Source organism: Silene latifolia, chromosome 3 (assembly GCF_048544455.1).
Source record: "Silene latifolia isolate original U9 population chromosome 3, ASM4854445v1, whole genome shotgun sequence".
NCBI classification, from domain to species: domain Eukaryota; kingdom Viridiplantae; phylum Streptophyta; class Magnoliopsida; order Caryophyllales; family Caryophyllaceae; genus Silene; species Silene latifolia.
In genome coordinates, this window is record NC_133528.1 from 116,994,202 (window position 1) to 117,011,510 (window position 17,309).

Sequence of the window (17,309 nt, forward strand, 5' to 3'; positions counted from 1 at the left end):
TTTGTTGTTGATGAAGGTTTCACTCATGTGGACTAAAGTTTCAAAGATATGGACTAAAGTTTCACTGATATCGACTAAAGTTTTACTTGACACGCACTAAAGTTTCACATGATATGGACTAAAATTACATTTCTAAGAGAATAAAGTTTCATAAACGGTTAAAATTACATTACATAAATTCATATTAGTATAAAGTTACAATACTTAAAAAAAATAAAGTTTCAAAAATTATGATTAAAGTTACCATCATAAAACATTAAAGTTACATTTATAAAATTACAATATTTACATAAAATTTATAAATCAGTAAAATTAATTAAATTGAAATTTTTATATTAAAATTGTCTAAAAAAAATTAAAGTTTCAATTTTAAGCATTAAAGTTTCACTCGTAAAACATTAAAGTTACATTTATAAATCAATGAAATTAAATAAATTCAAAATTTTATATTAGAAATTGTTTAAAAAAATTAAAGTTTCAAAATTACCATTAAAATTTCACTCGTATAACAATAAAATTACACTCAAAAATCAATTTTATATATTTAAAATTAAATTTTATAACAAAATTTAAATTTTTATTTATAAAATGACCTTAAATATTAAAGTTATAATTGTAAAGAATTAAAGTTACACTCATAAATTAAAGTTTCATTTATAAAACATTAAAGTTTTCATCTTAAAATCCCAAAATCTCAACCATCAATCTTACAAGATCAATGGCTAGGATTAGGACTTAGTGGACTCACCATTTTATGTGGACTCATTTGAACTTGGCTCTATATATATATATATATATATATATATATATATATATATATATATATATATATATATATATATAGAAGTTAGAGAGAATATAAGAGAGACAAAACTGTATCTCAATCATCTTCGATTTTTGTGGTCATATTTGTTTTAAAAAACGATTTTATTCCATTCCGAAGTATTTGATGATATTAATTGTGTTATTTGATTTTTAATTCAACTGTGCTTAATTCTTAGCTATTTCCTTGTGATTCAGTCTAATTTAAAGTTTCAATTCAAGTTTGCTTTATTCATCGTTCTGCTTGATCGATTAATTCCAACAGAAGATCAAGAAAACAACGTTTCAAGGAAGAATGCTAGAAAATGATCGATTTATCACAAAATCAAATGAAATAAGGTGTGAAATTACAGGTTTTCTGATCAATTCATGTTTTATTTCGATAAATCTATAAAATTATATGATCTGCGATTATAATTTCGTTCACTCGCCTTGTATTCAATGATTTGTAGGGGTTATCGACTTCATTATTGCAGTTTATATTTCTCTCGACATTTTAATTTTGCTATTGGATAAGTGGAATTGTGTTAACATGTTGGAATGGGAAATGGATCCTCTCCATTTCCTTTCTCTCCATTTCCTCTCACAATCTATTTAAATAATAATTACCCCTTCATTCTCATTTCTCCTTTATTTTTATGCGTAAATTTATAACCGTTAGATGGTTCCAAAATACGATTCGGACCATTCATAGGAACTTGCCTCTCCATTTCTTTTTAGGAAATGGAGAGAAATTGGGCTCGTTGGAATGACCATGACTATGTTACTATGATGGTATAAGTGTGTTATTATAACAGTGTGAGTGTGAGTGTGTAACTTGTGACAATAATGGTTTAACTGTGTTACATTAAAGGTTTAGTTGTGCTACAATGACAGTTTTTTACAATCAATAATGACTTAATCTTGTTATAATGACAGTTTAAATGTGTTATGATGATGATGTAACTGTGTTACAGTGATGAGTGGTTCACTCACCTATGAACACACCAAACACTCACAACACAACTCTTTAATACCACTAATTATTATAAGAAGTAACACTAATTATTCTTTATCATAGCACAAGTTTTCTTTAGAGTAACACTAGTTATTATAAGAAGTAACACTAATTATTCTTTATCGTAACACTAGTTATTATAAGAAGTATCACTTGTTGTTTTGTTGGGTAACACTGTTTATTTTAAAAAGTAACACTGGTTATTCTTTCTCGTAACACTAGTTATTATAAGTAACACTAGTTGTTTGGTTGGGTAACACTGTTTATTTTAAAAAGTAACACTAATTATTCTAGTTTTTATAAGAAGTAACACTAGTTGTTTTTTTGGGTATCACTTCTTATTTTAAAAAGTAACACTCATTATTCTTTATTGTAACACTAGTTATTATAAGAAGTCACAAAAGTTGTTTTATTGGATAACATTGCTTATTTTAAAAAGTAACACTAATTATTCTTTATCGTAACACTAGTTATTATAAGAAGTAACACTGATTGTTTCGTTGGGTAACACTAGTTATTCTCAAGAGTAACACTACTTATTTTAAAAAGTAACACTACTTATTTTAAAAAGTAACACTAGTTATTCTTTGGAATAACACTACGTAATTTTGTCATTTACTAGAGTTCTCTTGTTGAGTTACTATGATTTTGATATAAAGTTCAATTCTAGGTTAATTTTTTCGATTGAGTTGGCTCATGACTTAAATTTTACCCTTAAGTCATTAAGTTTTGTCATTGTACGGAGTAATATTAGTGATCCTATATTGTTGACATCACTGATGGTTGTCAATTGATTTAGGGCTATTTGTTATTACTATCCTACTGGAGTAGCTACCTAATTACCTGATTTTGACAATGACACTTTCGTGTGTAACAATCACTAATGGTTTTAATCAGTTTAACTGGGATGAGGGGCTAACAAAGAGGTTAGCATTCTATTAACTTATTTTTTTTCTAGTCAATATTTCTTACTTTTAATTTGTTTCAACTGGACAGTGATTCAATGTGATGGCATAATTAAGTAAGAGGTAAGCGAGAATAATATGCGTACTGGTATTACAGTGTTTTTTTTTTATTTCAGTTTGAATTTTTTTTTTTCTGTTATCGCAGTCAGTAATGGTGTAACCAGGCCTAAGCTAGGTGTTTGGATCATGGTACACCACTGATCACTCTGCAACTCTACTTAATGATGAGCAAGTAACCTAAAAGCGTTGTCTAGCCTTTTTCAACAACACTGCAATGTTGTGCACGAAATGGACAAAATTGACGCTTATAAACAAATAAAGTGGGAGAGCAAAGAGCTAACTTCACATATAAAGAGAAGCGTCTTTGTAAGCTACAGTGCCTGAAGTTAGAGACATGTTGTTACATGGCAACCTGCTAATCATAACCAATGTGATTATATGCATGGTAAGTAAAGATGGTGTCTGCCGCAGGAAACCTACCATATTGACTATAATATGATTTTAAGTTTTAGCCTTTGATGTGCAATCCTATGTTCTAGATATTAGATTTTCGTCTCAAATCCCCTTAAAAGGACATGCAGTATATGATAAGAGTCAAGTTTTTGTCCTCGGTTGATCCATTCTTTACCCAAGCAATAATTAACATTTTAAAGGCTATTAGCTCAATTGGAAGAGCGGTGTACAAATTTTGCACAAAGATATGGGTTCGAGTCCCATATAGCCTAACTAATTTGAAAATTGGAGACGCAAGCAATGCAATAGCATAAGGATGAGCAAAGCGGCAATCATCATCATATACTCGAGCATGCAAAACTAAGGATGATGAGTAATCCGGTTACACTATTTTTTCTATCTCATAACCCTAGTTATTTTAAAAGTAACATTAGTTTTTTTTTTTTATGTAGTAACAATAATTTTATGATAAAGTAACACTAACTATTTTATTTTATAAAGTAAAAGTATAAATAACAAAGAATTAGGCTATGTGGGACTTGAACCCACATCTTTGTACTAGATTGTACATTGCTCTACCATTGAGCTAAATAGCCTTAAACAAATACTTGAAGTTTTTGCTTAAATGGAGTTGAAACCCAAACTATTTAACAAAATGGTGTCGGTTTAAAACTATTTACCAAAAATGGGTCCACGTCATCATTCCCGAATTTTTCTTATTTTTTTTCTGAAAAATTAAACAAGTCGCTGTCGCGGACAGCGACAACTTGCTTGCCATATTGAGGTGTTTGACAAGCTACTTTCGTCCTCGCCATTCTCCTTGTTCCGACCACCAAATGACGAACTACCACCACCATTCTCTTCTTCTCACTTCCCTTACTGTACTCACATCTTTGTTTGAGTTATCAGGCCAATAATTTGTGCTAAAAACAACCCACAATATCACCGTCCACTAACAATTTCGGTTTCGCGACAATCGATTCTATTTTCCAAAACAATCATACGTCAAAATCTATACAGCGACAACTGCATTAGCAATTGTCTCAAGTTTCTTGCTAAAGTTGGATGAGGCGACGAGGTGCTGTAACAGGTCTAATATGAACGAGGCTTGAACATTGCTATAAAATGACTATGATTGGTCCTGAAGGTGCTGTCAGGGTCTAAATTTGATCAATATAACCTCAAATTGCAATAAATGCAGTTGCAGTGATCTTTGGATATTAACAAAACAGTAGCGTTTTCGCGTCGTGGCTATTTTTCCAGTGAACTTTGGTAAGTATGCTCCTTCCAAAGTTTGAATGCTATAATAAATTTAGTGAAGCTTTTCTTTGTTCAGAAGGGAATGTGCATTCTGTTATGAAGGATAAGAAGCTTGAGGAGGATTTCCAGTTACATCGGGTTTGCATACATTCTCACTAATTTAAACATCTATTTTTATGATGTTACATTTTATATGCTGGTATTAGAAAGTTATATCAAGAGAGTTCGTTTAAATCATTCCGGATCATCATTACCAATGGCCTCAATTACATAAAAAAAGGAGTTCATACGATACAAATAAGCATTAAGACAATATGAATCGATTGTCGCACAAAGATATTGTGATATTGTGGGTTGTTTTTAGCACAAATTATTGGGCTGATAACTCAAACAAAGATGTGCCTACGATAAGGGAAGGGAGAAGAAGAGAATGGTGGTGGTAGGTAGTCATTTGGTGGTCGGAACAAGGAGAACGGCAAGGACGAAAGTAGCTTGTCAAGAATCTCAATTTGGCAAGCAAGTTGCCGCTGTCCAGGACAGCGACTTGTTTAATTTTTCAGAAAAAAAAATCAGAAAAATTCGGGAATGATGACGTGGATCCATTTTTGGTAAATAGTTTGAAACCGACACCATTTTGTTAAATAGTTTGGGTTTCAACCCCATTTTTTAAGCAAAAACTTCCAAATACTTAGGCCCTGTTCTTTTTGACTGAAACTTATAGGATCTGAACTGAACTGAACTTATAAGATCTGAATTGAACTAAACTGAACTGAACTTATAGGATCTGAACTTAACTGAACTTATAGGATCTGAACTTAACTGAACTTATAGGATCTGAACTGAACTTATAAGATCGAATCGAATCGAACTTATAGGATCTCGAATCGAACTTAAATTAAGTGACGTATAGGATCTGAATTGAACTTATAGGATCTCGAATCGAATCGAACTTATAGGATCTCGAATCGAAATTATAGGATCTCGAATCGAATCGAATTTATAGGATCTCGAATCGAATCGAATCGAACTTATAGGATCTCGATTCAATCGAATCGAACTTATAGGATCTGAAGTGAACTTAAATTAAGTGACTTCAAGTCCAAAAGAACAGGGCCTTAGTATCTGAACTGAACTTATAGGATCTGATCTGAACTGAACTGAACTTATAGGATCTGAAGTGAACTTAAATTAAGTGACTTCAAGTCCAAAAGAACAGGACCTTAGTATGTTAGCTTCTTAAATTAGAAGCAAGACTGGTGTTTTATTGACAGTCAGATACTTTTTAAATAGCAATCCAATTTGCATATGCATGTTACACCATCACCATACTACGATAAGCAATTAACACAATCACATTGCAAAATTTTCAAATCAAGACAGTCAGATAACATTGCAAAAAGATCAACACATAGCAATAGCAAACCTGGCAGCATCAGTGGCGACATTGGACAGCCCGGGATTCCTCAAAGCCCTAACACTAGTCCTACCACCAGTATAAGCAGTAGCAGCAACAGGGATAATACCCGTAGACCCAAACCCTCGTCCTGTACCAATACTATCAAAACTACTCCTCCATTCTACCTCCTTCATATTAACTGCCTCCAAGTTGTCCTCTAAACAAAATGTCTTGTAATAACAAGTAATATGTACTCCCTCCATTCCAATAAATTCTATACATTTGATTGTTACATGTGTTACAATCTCAAACAAATGCGCTACAATTCAATATATGCTACAGATGATATGTGTTACAATTACACTATTATATGTTACAATAAGCGCTAATATGTGTTACAATAATAGTTATACATCATATCACTATAGTCAACCAAGATGATAATTGTGTTACAATAACCACAAATAAGTGTTACAATAATAGCTAATTTGTGTTACAATATCAAAAAATTTGTTACCAACACCACTTATTACAATAACAACAACAGTAAAATATACTATGTTATAATACGAGCTAATTTGTGTTGCAATAACCACAAATAACTGTCCACAACTAAACATTAACAGAATGATGAAATCGACTTTATATACCATAAATCATTGACATATACAGAAATCAAATGAAAAATTTTAAGGATTAAGACCGTTAAAAAGAACACACAGACAAATAACAAATATCTTCGGGATCGAGCATAAAGTGAAAGGTGAAAATCAATTAAAAAGGATTTGGAGGAGCTCTCCTATTTTCTTGGTTTAGAGGTTCAAAGAAGTGCAGCTGGTATTTTCATATCTCAGAAGAAGTATACCCTTGACATGCTCAATACTTTTGGAGTAAATAAATCCACGGCACTCCAACTCCCAGTCTGCCCTCTCATCAAACTTGAGCCTGGGAAGGGCACTCTGTTACCTCATCCAGACACATATAGACAATTGGTTGGCAAATTAATATATCTGACCATTTCTCGACCAGACATTGCTTTCTCAGTTCAACTCCTAAGTCAGTTTCTACAATCTCCTACCTCTGATCATATGCAAGCTGCTCGAAGAGTCTTAAGATATCTAAAGTCAGCACCCCATCAAGGGGTCTTATTTGCCAGCACATCTGCAGCTCAACTCACAGCTTACTGTGACTCAGACTGGGCCTCTTGTCCCTTCAGCAGACGCTCTACTACTAGGTTCTGCATTATGCTAGGTGATTCCCCTATATCTTGGAAATCCAAGAAACAAACAGTTGTGTCACGCTCTTCTGCTGAGGCTGAATATAGGGCCATGGCCATGACCACGTGTGAAGTTACCTGGTTATTCCAATTACTTCAGGACCTTGGTCTCAAACACCTGGGACCAGCTCATCTCAAGTGTGACAACCAGGCTGCTTTAGCCATCGCTGCCAATCCTGTGTATCATGAACGCACCAAGCACATTGAGGTGGACTGTCATTTTATTCGTGAGAAAATCCAACAAGGCCTCCTGACCACTTCTTATGTCAACACAAAGGAACAAGTAGCTGATGTGTAAAGAAGGTAGTGATGATGCAAGCAGTAATGACATCAGCAAGTAAAAAAGGACGGATGCACATTCCAAGACAAAACATAGAGATCCACCTTAATCCTTAATCCTAGGATTTGACTACTCAGTTTTAGTTATTATCCTTTGTGTATTACTCAGAGCATAACAACAGCACATGTACATATACTCTACTGTGTAATTTACTCTTTTTCAACACAATCAATTAATGAAAATCTTCAACCACATTTGCTCTCAATTTCTTGCAATGTCCTCTGCTCCTGAATGCATCTTAAATGCAACATGGTATCAGAGCCCTCAGGAATGAGGGGACGGATAACCATTCAAGAAGAGCAACATTCATTGATCTCCAACAACCAAGGTTTAAATTCATTGCCTATATAAAGGTAGTGTACTCCACAACCAAACTCACAAACTTTCATCTGCTGTAACCTCTTTATCACAAACATACCTCAAACAACTCCAACCAAATGACAAACCCAAACAACAACATTGTAACCACCACTGCCTCTGCCACCACAACCACCTCATCCACTGCCATCTTTACCATGGAACCCACTGATCCCCTTTACCTGCACCCTGCAGAGAGCACCCATCCTGTAGTTGTTGATACCAAGCTCACTGGCATTGAAAATTATTTGGAATGGAAAAGGCAAATGGAGATAGCCATTTATACCAAAAGGAAGCTGGGGTTCCTCACTGGCGTGGTGAAGAGGCCTACAAATGATCCACTCAAAGAGGCTGCCTGGGACACATGTAACAGTCTCCTCATCACGTGGATAATGCACAATGTTGACCAACCCATCAAGAGGTCTGTCATGTACACTAGGACAGCAAAAGAGATATGGGACTACCTTCAAACTCAGTTCTCTGTGAGCAATGGTGCAAGGAAGTATAGGCTCAACAAGGAGCTTGAGGATCTCAGTCAGGGAGACAAGTCCATATGTGAGTACTTCACTGAGCTCAGAATCTTATGGCAGAACATTGAAATCATGACAGATTGGCCACCAGTCACCCAGGTCACCACTGAGATCAATGCCTGGTTGGATGCTCAAACCAAGGAACAAAATGAGAGGAAACTGTTTCAGTTCTTGAATGGACTTAATCCCTCATACACTACCATGAGGAGTCACATTCTGATGATGAGTCCACTACCAAATGTGGAAGAAGCAGCTGCTATATTCCAACAGGAGGAGGCACAAAGAAGGAACTTTAAGAGTATGAGTACTGAAAAATTGGAATCTGACAACCTGGCATTCTATGCTGATCAGAGAGCACCTCAGAAAGCATCAGTTGATGCATCCACTTGCCCTGCGTGCAAGAAGAAGGGCCACCCAAGGGATAAATGCTGGAGAGTGGTTGGCTATCCTGTGGATCACCCTGTGTCCATACGGTTTCCAGAAAAGTCTGTGTCCAACAAGCTCAGGGGCAACTATCAAAGCTCAAGCTCTAAAGAACCCAGGTCTGGACAGAACAAAGGGAAATCCAGCACTTATGCCAAGCATGGTAGGATGGCAGGAAATGTCTTAATGGATGAAGGTCAAGGTGACATAGGTGGAACCATCACTCTGACTGCACAACAGTTTGAACAACTGATGAGCAAAGGCAAGGGAACAAGTCACTACCCTGAAACAGAAGATGAAATGGAGGTTAACTTTGCAGGTATGACCTCCTTAAATTGCAATCTTGTCTCAGACTCACCACCTGAATGGATTATAGACTCAGGTGCATCCAATCACATGGTATCTGACTTAAATCTCTTGGATAAAACTGTTAAACTAAAGCACACACCCAAAATAAACCTACCCAATGGAGAGACTTATACTGTTTCTCACATTGGCACATATAGGTTTGACAATGGAATCACCCTTAGGAATGTGTTGTTTGTACCAACCTTCAAACACAACCTTTTATCTGTCCACAAACTAACCAGAGATGAACATTATTCTGTGGTTTTTTATGCAAATCTGTGTGTGATACATGACTCTCACACCAAGACGATTAAGGGACTTGGAAGAGAAATTAGGGGTGTCTATTATCTACTAAATAAGGACAGGAAATCCCACCCCATCTTAGCTAATCTATGTAATGTTAATTTAGATGGTAATCTCAGTAGTCAAGAACAAAAATCAGGTGGCACTTTTTTCAACTCTTGTACTGCACCTGACATATCATGTAATGCTCTTCCTACTTTTAATGACAAGGATGGTGATGTGTGACATCTAAGGTTGGGACATGCTAGTAACAGCAAACTGAAATTCATATCCACTATAAATTCATCAACTTTAAACTGTTCAAGGATATGCATCACTTGCTCTATGGCCAAGCAAACAAAACTACCCTTTCCTACTAGAACTGAGAAAGCTGCTAACCTATTTGATTTGGTTCACATAGATGTTTGGGGCCCATACAGGAAGGAAACTAGAGGAAAGCACAAATTTTTCCTCACTCTAGTGGATGACTGTTCTAGGGCTACTTGGGTCTATCTAATGAAACATAAGTCTGAAGTTGCCTCATTGCTCATGCACTTTTATAAGTTTGTTAAAAAACAGTTTGGGAAACCAATAAAAATGATCAGATCTGACAATGCTTTAGAGCTTACAGAGGGAGACAGTAAGAAATTCATTTTGTCTAAGGGTATATGGCAACAAACTAGTTGCATTGATAGACCCCAACAAAATGGAGTGGTGGAGAGGAAACACATGCATTTATTGGAGATAAGTAGAGCAATCAGATTCAGTTCAGGCTTACCACTCACTTTCTGGGGAGACTGTGTCCTAACTGCAGCTTTTATCATAAATAGATTGCCCACACCATTGCTCAATAACATCACACCTTATGAGGCACTGTTTGCCAAAGCCCCAAACTATCACATGATGAGAGTATTTGGGTGTTTGGCCATGGTACACAATCCTAGCAGGGACAAGGATAAGTTCCAACCAAGAGGGATCCCTTGCATTTTTCTTGGCTATCCTCTATCTCAGAAAGGCTACAGGGTATATGACATCACCAACAAGACTGTCTTTGTTTCATGGGATGTCAAATTCTATGAAGCTGTTTTTCCATGCAAAATCCCAAAGTTCAGTCAATACATCCCTTCACTCCAGTCAGACTCATAGGGCCTACTCCCTGATATGCCTGCAACACCTGCAGTACTACCAACTGATGACACACCATCATCATCTTTCTTGGACCTTGCCTCTTCCATGGGTCCAGGTACTGATCCTGTTGTGACTGACATGAACCAAGATCACACCACTGATATTCACACTCCTGCACCTGTACCTTCCAGGCCCATCAGAGACAGACGAGCTCCTGAATGGACCAAGGACTATGTTGTCACCAATCCTGTTCTGGCCCCCACTACAATAGCCAATGTAGCTCAACTGCATCTTCCTAAACCCTTTGCTGGTCATGTCTCTGTCATCAATCCTGCAGACCCCCTCACATACTACTGAAGCTGCCCAGGATCCTAAATGGATACATGCCATGAACATGGAACTACAAGCTCTACATGATAACCACACTTGGATCCTCACTGAGTTACCTAAGGGCAGAAAGGCAATAGGTTGTAAATGGATCTACAAAATGAAGTACAACCCAGATGGGTCCATAGAAAGACACAAGGCAAGATTGGTCGTTCAAGGATTTAGACAAAAGCAAGGTGTTGACTATGATGAAACATTTGCACCTGTGGCCAAGATGTCCACTGTACGAGCTTTACTTGCCATCATAGCCATGTTCAACTGGGACACTTGTCAAATGGATGTGGCTAATGCCTTTTTACATGGGGACTTGAATGAAGATGTTTATATGAAGCTGCCTCAAGGCTATCGAGATGGAGCTCTTACCTTTACTGGTCAGGGGGAGCTTCCTACTCATCTCACAACCAACACAGTTTGCAAATTGCTGAAATCCTTGTATGGACTCAAACAAGCTCCACGACAATGGTTCTCCAAATTATCTCAAGCATTACTGAGCTGTGGTTTCAAACAATCCCATGCAGACCACTCTCTCTTTGTCAAGCAACATGATGGCCACACCACAGCAGTCCTTGTTTATGTAGACGATATGGTCATTGCTGGTGATTGTCCCTCTGAAATCCAGGCCTTGAAACAGCATCTCAATTCTCTTTTCCATATGAAGGATTTGGGGGAGCTCTCCTATTTTCTTGGTTTAGAGGTTCAGAGAAGTGCAGCTGGTATTTTCATATCTCAGAAGAAGTATACTCTTGACATGCTCAATACTTTTGGAGTAAATAAATCCACGGCACTCCAACTCCCAGTCTGCCCTCTCATCAAACTTGAGCCTGGGAAGGGCACTCTGTTACCTCATCCAGACACATATAGACAATTGGTTGGCAAATTAATATATCTGACCATTTCTCGACCAGACATTGCTTTCTCAGTTCAACTCCTAAGTCAGTTTCTACAATCTCCTACCTCTGATCATATGCAAGCTGCTCGAAGAGTCTTAAGGTATCTAAAGTCAGCACCCCATCAAGGGGTCTTATTTGCCAGCACATCTGCAGCTCAACTCACAGCTTACTGTGACTCAGACTGGGCCTCTTGTCCCTTCAGCAGACGCTCTACTACTGGGTTCTGCATTCTGCTAGGTGATTCCCCTATATCTTGGAAATCCAAGAAACAAACAGTTGTGTCACGCTCTTCCGCTGAGGCTGAATATAGGGCCATGGCCATGACCACGTGTGAAGTTACCTGGTTATTCCAATTACTTCAGGACCTTGGTCTCAAACACCTGGGACCAGCTCATCTCAAGTGTGACAACCAGGCTGCTTTAGCCATCGCTGCCAATCCTGTGTATCATGAACGCACCAAGCACATTGAGGTGGACTGTCATTTTATTCGTGAGAAAATCCAACAAGGCCTCCTGACCACTTCTTATGTCAACACAAAGGAACAAGTAGCTGATGTGTTCACAAAGTCGTGTCATGTGTACCAACACAAGTACCTTCTATCCAAGATGGGAGTCTCCTCAGGTCTCCACTCTCATCTTGAGGGGGAGTGTAAAGAAGGTAGTGATGATGCAAGCAGTAATGACATCAACAAATCAAAAAGGACGGATGCACATTCCAAGACAAAACATAGAGATCCACCTTAATCCTTAATCCTAGGATTTGACTACTCAGTTTTAGTTATTATCCTTTGTGTATTACTCAGAGCATAACAACAGCACATGTACATATACTCTACTGTGTAATTTACTCTTTTTCAACACAATCAATTAATGAAAATCTTCAACCACATTTGTTCTCAATTTCTTGCAATGTCCTCTGCTCTTGAATGCATCTTAAATGCAACAATTAAAAAGGCAAATAATGAATAGAATCCTACCTTGATTGCATAAGTGAACGATGAATTGGTAGCAATGCATATTTTTGTCAAGCTTCTTGATTTACACAGACAAATAACAAATATTACTCGAAGTAACACTAATTATTCAACGCAATAACATTCATTATTTAGTAAAGTAGCATCAAGTAATCCCTAATTACATAAACGAGATCTCTGAAAAGATTAATACACATAATTAAACAAACACTAACAATAATCAGATTAAATCCATAGAACAAAAAATTAAGTGCATCAACACTTTAATTTAACATAATTAAGTGAATGAAATTAAATTGAGAATTAAATCGGCGATTGTACCTATTTATAGGAACAAGTACATAATATCACATCATTTGTTAGATTTTCTTCGTTTTTCGATCGCGATTTTCCCGATTTCGTGTTGAATCTTGAAGAAAAATAAGACGGGAAGAAAAGGAATTATAATGAATAAAAGATTAGATGTGATTTTGTTGATTTGATTCAGGAGAACTAATGGAATTATCAAATTCTCTATTCGATTATGAGATTTTTTTAGGGTTCTTTCTTTCGTTTAGAGACGTAATCAAAGAGACACTGAGAGAGATAGAGATGTGCGAGACAAGAGAAAAAGAAATGAAGAAAGGAGACGGGTTCGCTGTTTGTTAGTATTACCTAATTAGTAGGGTGATGTGGCGTAATCAGATGCGTCTGATGCTATTAGATCCAACGGCCTTTATTTGGACTCAAGACTCATCTAAGGGAGTGGACTATATATATATATATATATATATATATATATATATAGAGAGAGAGAGAGAGAGAGAGAGTGACACCCTCATTTTTAGCGTTAAATAAACACGTAAATTCTACAGAAAAACTGACAGGATATGTTTGTAATTGGTTCAACTAGATAAAACCTGTAATTTTAAAAACTTTTCTAAACCATTCACAAACATTTCCAAATGAAGAGTGCCAAAACCTGCAAATACTAACAAACTAATTTACATAACATTGCTAAAGTCGCGAGAATAAAGTGATACAAACCAAAGTAAAAGAGGGAGACATATGTCCCTCCAAAATATAACACAACCATATGTTTAAAGGTTTACTACAAAATATAACCAAACTAGGTCCAAGGTTCTTTTGCTCGCTAGCTCGTCCATGTACCCCATCTAAACATCATCAACCTGTCAATCGCATTTTATACAAACACGAAAGCCACAATTCAGTGGGGAGTAACTTCGAGTCCTCCTAGCCACGAAATGTCATATTTAATGTAACATGTAAACAACATCATAAATAATTTAATTATCGAGTATTCTAACATATGAACACTAAATCGACCAATTTATTCTATCATGTGAAACATATAACAAACAAGATAATCCAAACTTTATCAATTGTAACCGGCTTGCATCTCACCTATTACAATTCATAAAATCACCATACAAGAAAGGACAATATATCAAAGACAGGCATAAGTTCTTAGCACGGTCAATAGTCACTCTGTAACTCGAGTCTATACCACGAGGTAGGGAAGGTAATCGAACCGGTATCCTGGCTCAGAGGTTCTATCAAAACATGGCCAAGACACAACACAACCCTAGTCCTAAATCTGCTTGAGACCTAGACATGCGGATACACACCACCGCACCCAAGACCCACAATTTTATAAAACCATGTGAGTACCCTAAGGAGTCCACCAAAGGGTTGGCTAGTACTTAAGCTGACCACTTACTCTCAAAATAAGTAACGAGGTCATGCCCCAACTTGGATATAAACCCACCAAGTCAGGAACACAAAGGCTATTAAGCAGTGAACATACACTCGTCAAAGACTATAAAGACCTATCTATGACAAACACAACAATACCATACGTATAAGCAGCTGGCCAACAACACAATCCTCAATATTAATGGTACTCATAACCTTTATATATTCAATTACCCAAATTGTAAGAATGAGAAACCAACCTGCAAGAAGTATTCAATACCAGTTCCATATCAAGCAATATTAACAATATTAAAGGTTTCAGGGAATCTAGGGCCGTTTTTACAATATAAGAAACCATTCAAATCAACCAACAACACATGTGAAATAAAAACATAATAGATGGCCTAAAACAAGAATAAGGCCAATTATCCAATTCACACAATAATTTCATCCAACCGAATTTTTACCGCAACCCTGACCTGCGACAGTACGGGTTCAATCGTGGTGACCAATCACACAATTGATCGACATCGATTGATCAAAGGGACTAAGGGCTCGATTTTCGGCAAAATCATCCAAACATTGCAATTATCGCTATAAAATTCATTTCAAGCATTTTCATTACAATTTCATATCATAACCTATCCTAACATGTGCAAACTACCAATATAAGCATGATTTTACCATCAACATTATATTTACTACTAACATTATTCATTTCAAAAGATTACCCATATGTTACTTATACTAAATATAACATTAACAAACCCGAAACGACGAACAACGCATGAAAAATCGCGAAAACAAGCAACGGGCCGACCCGGGCCAACCTGTGGCTGCTGCTGTGGGCTCGCACGGAACTGCCGGCCAACCGGGCCGCCACCCCAATCCCTCCGTTTCTCCATTTTTGTTCATTTTAACATCGTTTTAAGCATCAATTAATCATTCCCATTTCATTTCCATACTAATATGTGAACTTAAACTTACAAAAGACATGAATTTAACCCATATTTTCATGTGAAATAAACCACTCAAATAACATTCACAAAATCATACAAAAAGCAAAGAATGTGACATTTATTCGTCGAGTAACTCGAAATATGTTACCTTTAGCTAAGAATGAGCAATTAGCACCTTGAACACCAAACCCTAATATGCAAGCTAGCCACTATCTTCAACTATGTACGAGTCTCCAAACTCGTCTTCTAAATCCTCACCTAAATAAACAATAAAAACACAATTATAAGCACTATAATCAAAACCCTAAAAATGGTGGATAAAATAAATATAGGGCAATAGAATTTAAAACATACTAGGATGTTGGAAATGAAGAGAGGATTCCAAATATGTAATCCTTATGAAATTTGGAGTAGAAATGAGTTAATTATGATGAAAATTAGCTTAGAAAGCTTAGGTTTAAGTAGGAAAATGGTGTTTTAGGTGTAGAATACTTTAGAATGTCCTAGGAGAATGAAGTTGGAAAAGAAAAATCCAATGGGAAGGAGGGAGAGGAGATGTGCCGCCCAAAGAAGGAGAGGAGCGGGATTTTTGGCGGAATTTCATTAGTCGGTTTTGGCTCGTTTCGACGATAATTAGAACCGTTCGTCAAATGCAAATTCCGACAATGCCAAAGTTCTTAAACACGAGATTACAAGAAGATTGAGTACTCATATGACCCATTTCCAAAATCGTTTGCCCAATTTTCACAAGAATTGCCATTTTCCCCGATATGCCCTTATTTCGAAATAAAAGGTTTTTACATGGTTTAAACTATTTTTAAACATTTCGAAACTATCAAAATAAATACTTTACTTCAAAATATAATAGAATTATATTTCATTGAATTATTATTACTTCAAATACATTAATATTAAATTCAACTTGATTAATAAATTACTTCCGCAATATAATAACGGTCCGAAATTACGGGGTGTTACAGAGAGAGAGAGAGAGAGAGAGAGAGAGGGGCAGGATCAGGTGAGTCCACCTAAATATTTGAGTCCCGTGAGTCCAGTTATGTATCACAACCTATACACAAGAATATCAAAACACTACACGAAACAATATCGCTGCTTATACTGAACAATATCACGCAAAATATACAACGAAAACAATAAAAAGAAGGCTTAAACCTATAGTCAGTGATACTAATCGTCGACGGCAACCACCCACGGCCCACCACCACCCCTTCACCTCCCCAACAACCACCACCCACCACCACACGTTCACCTCCACAACAACCACCACCACAGCGCACAAGTCCGTCTCACGACCATCGCTACCACCCCTCACTAACATACAATCAACGATCCTTCTTCCATTAACCTCCATCAAAGAACAACGCCGCCGCTGTTAAATTAGGGGTCTTATCTCCGGCGATGAAGGAAATAGGCGAATATAAAGAAGAGAACAAGAGAGGAAAAAAATATAAAAGAAGTAATATGCAATAATCCGACGAACACGCCGCCAAAATTGACTCACCGGCGGGAAAGTGCGTGAGGATGATGGTATTTGTTGGAGCTCCGACCCTAGCACTGATGGGTGTAAGAAAAAGTATGAGAAAAGAAGTTAATAACAGAGGGCTTAATACGGTTCAAAGCAAGAGTGATATTGTTTAATATGACGCGTGATATTGTTTAGTATAACTTGTGATATTGTTTCGCTGGACTCACGGACTCAAAAACATAGGGTGGATTCATGTGATCCTAATTCTATATATATATATATATATATATATATATATATATATATATATATAGTTAGGTTCTTGTGAGTTTTGGTTTTATG

At 36.6% G+C, this 17,309-nt stretch overlaps 2 protein-coding genes across 2 annotated transcripts; both read left to right on the forward strand.

Moving 5' to 3' along the window:
• Positions 1 to 6,765: 6,765 nt before the first annotated feature.
• LOC141649553 (secreted RxLR effector protein 161-like) lies at positions 6,766 to 7,467 on the forward strand. Its single transcript, XM_074458240.1, has one exon. The coding sequence runs from the start codon at positions 6,766 to 6,768 to the stop codon at positions 7,465 to 7,467; it is 702 nt and encodes a 233-aa protein (XP_074314341.1).
• Positions 7,468 to 8,024: 557 nt separating this feature from the next.
• Positions 8,025 to 9,695, forward strand: LOC141649554 (uncharacterized). The gene has a single exon (XM_074458241.1). It carries the CDS (start codon positions 8,025 to 8,027, stop codon positions 9,693 to 9,695), a length of 1,671 nt encoding a protein of 556 aa, XP_074314342.1.
• The last annotated feature ends 7,614 nt before the right edge of the window (positions 9,696 to 17,309 follow it).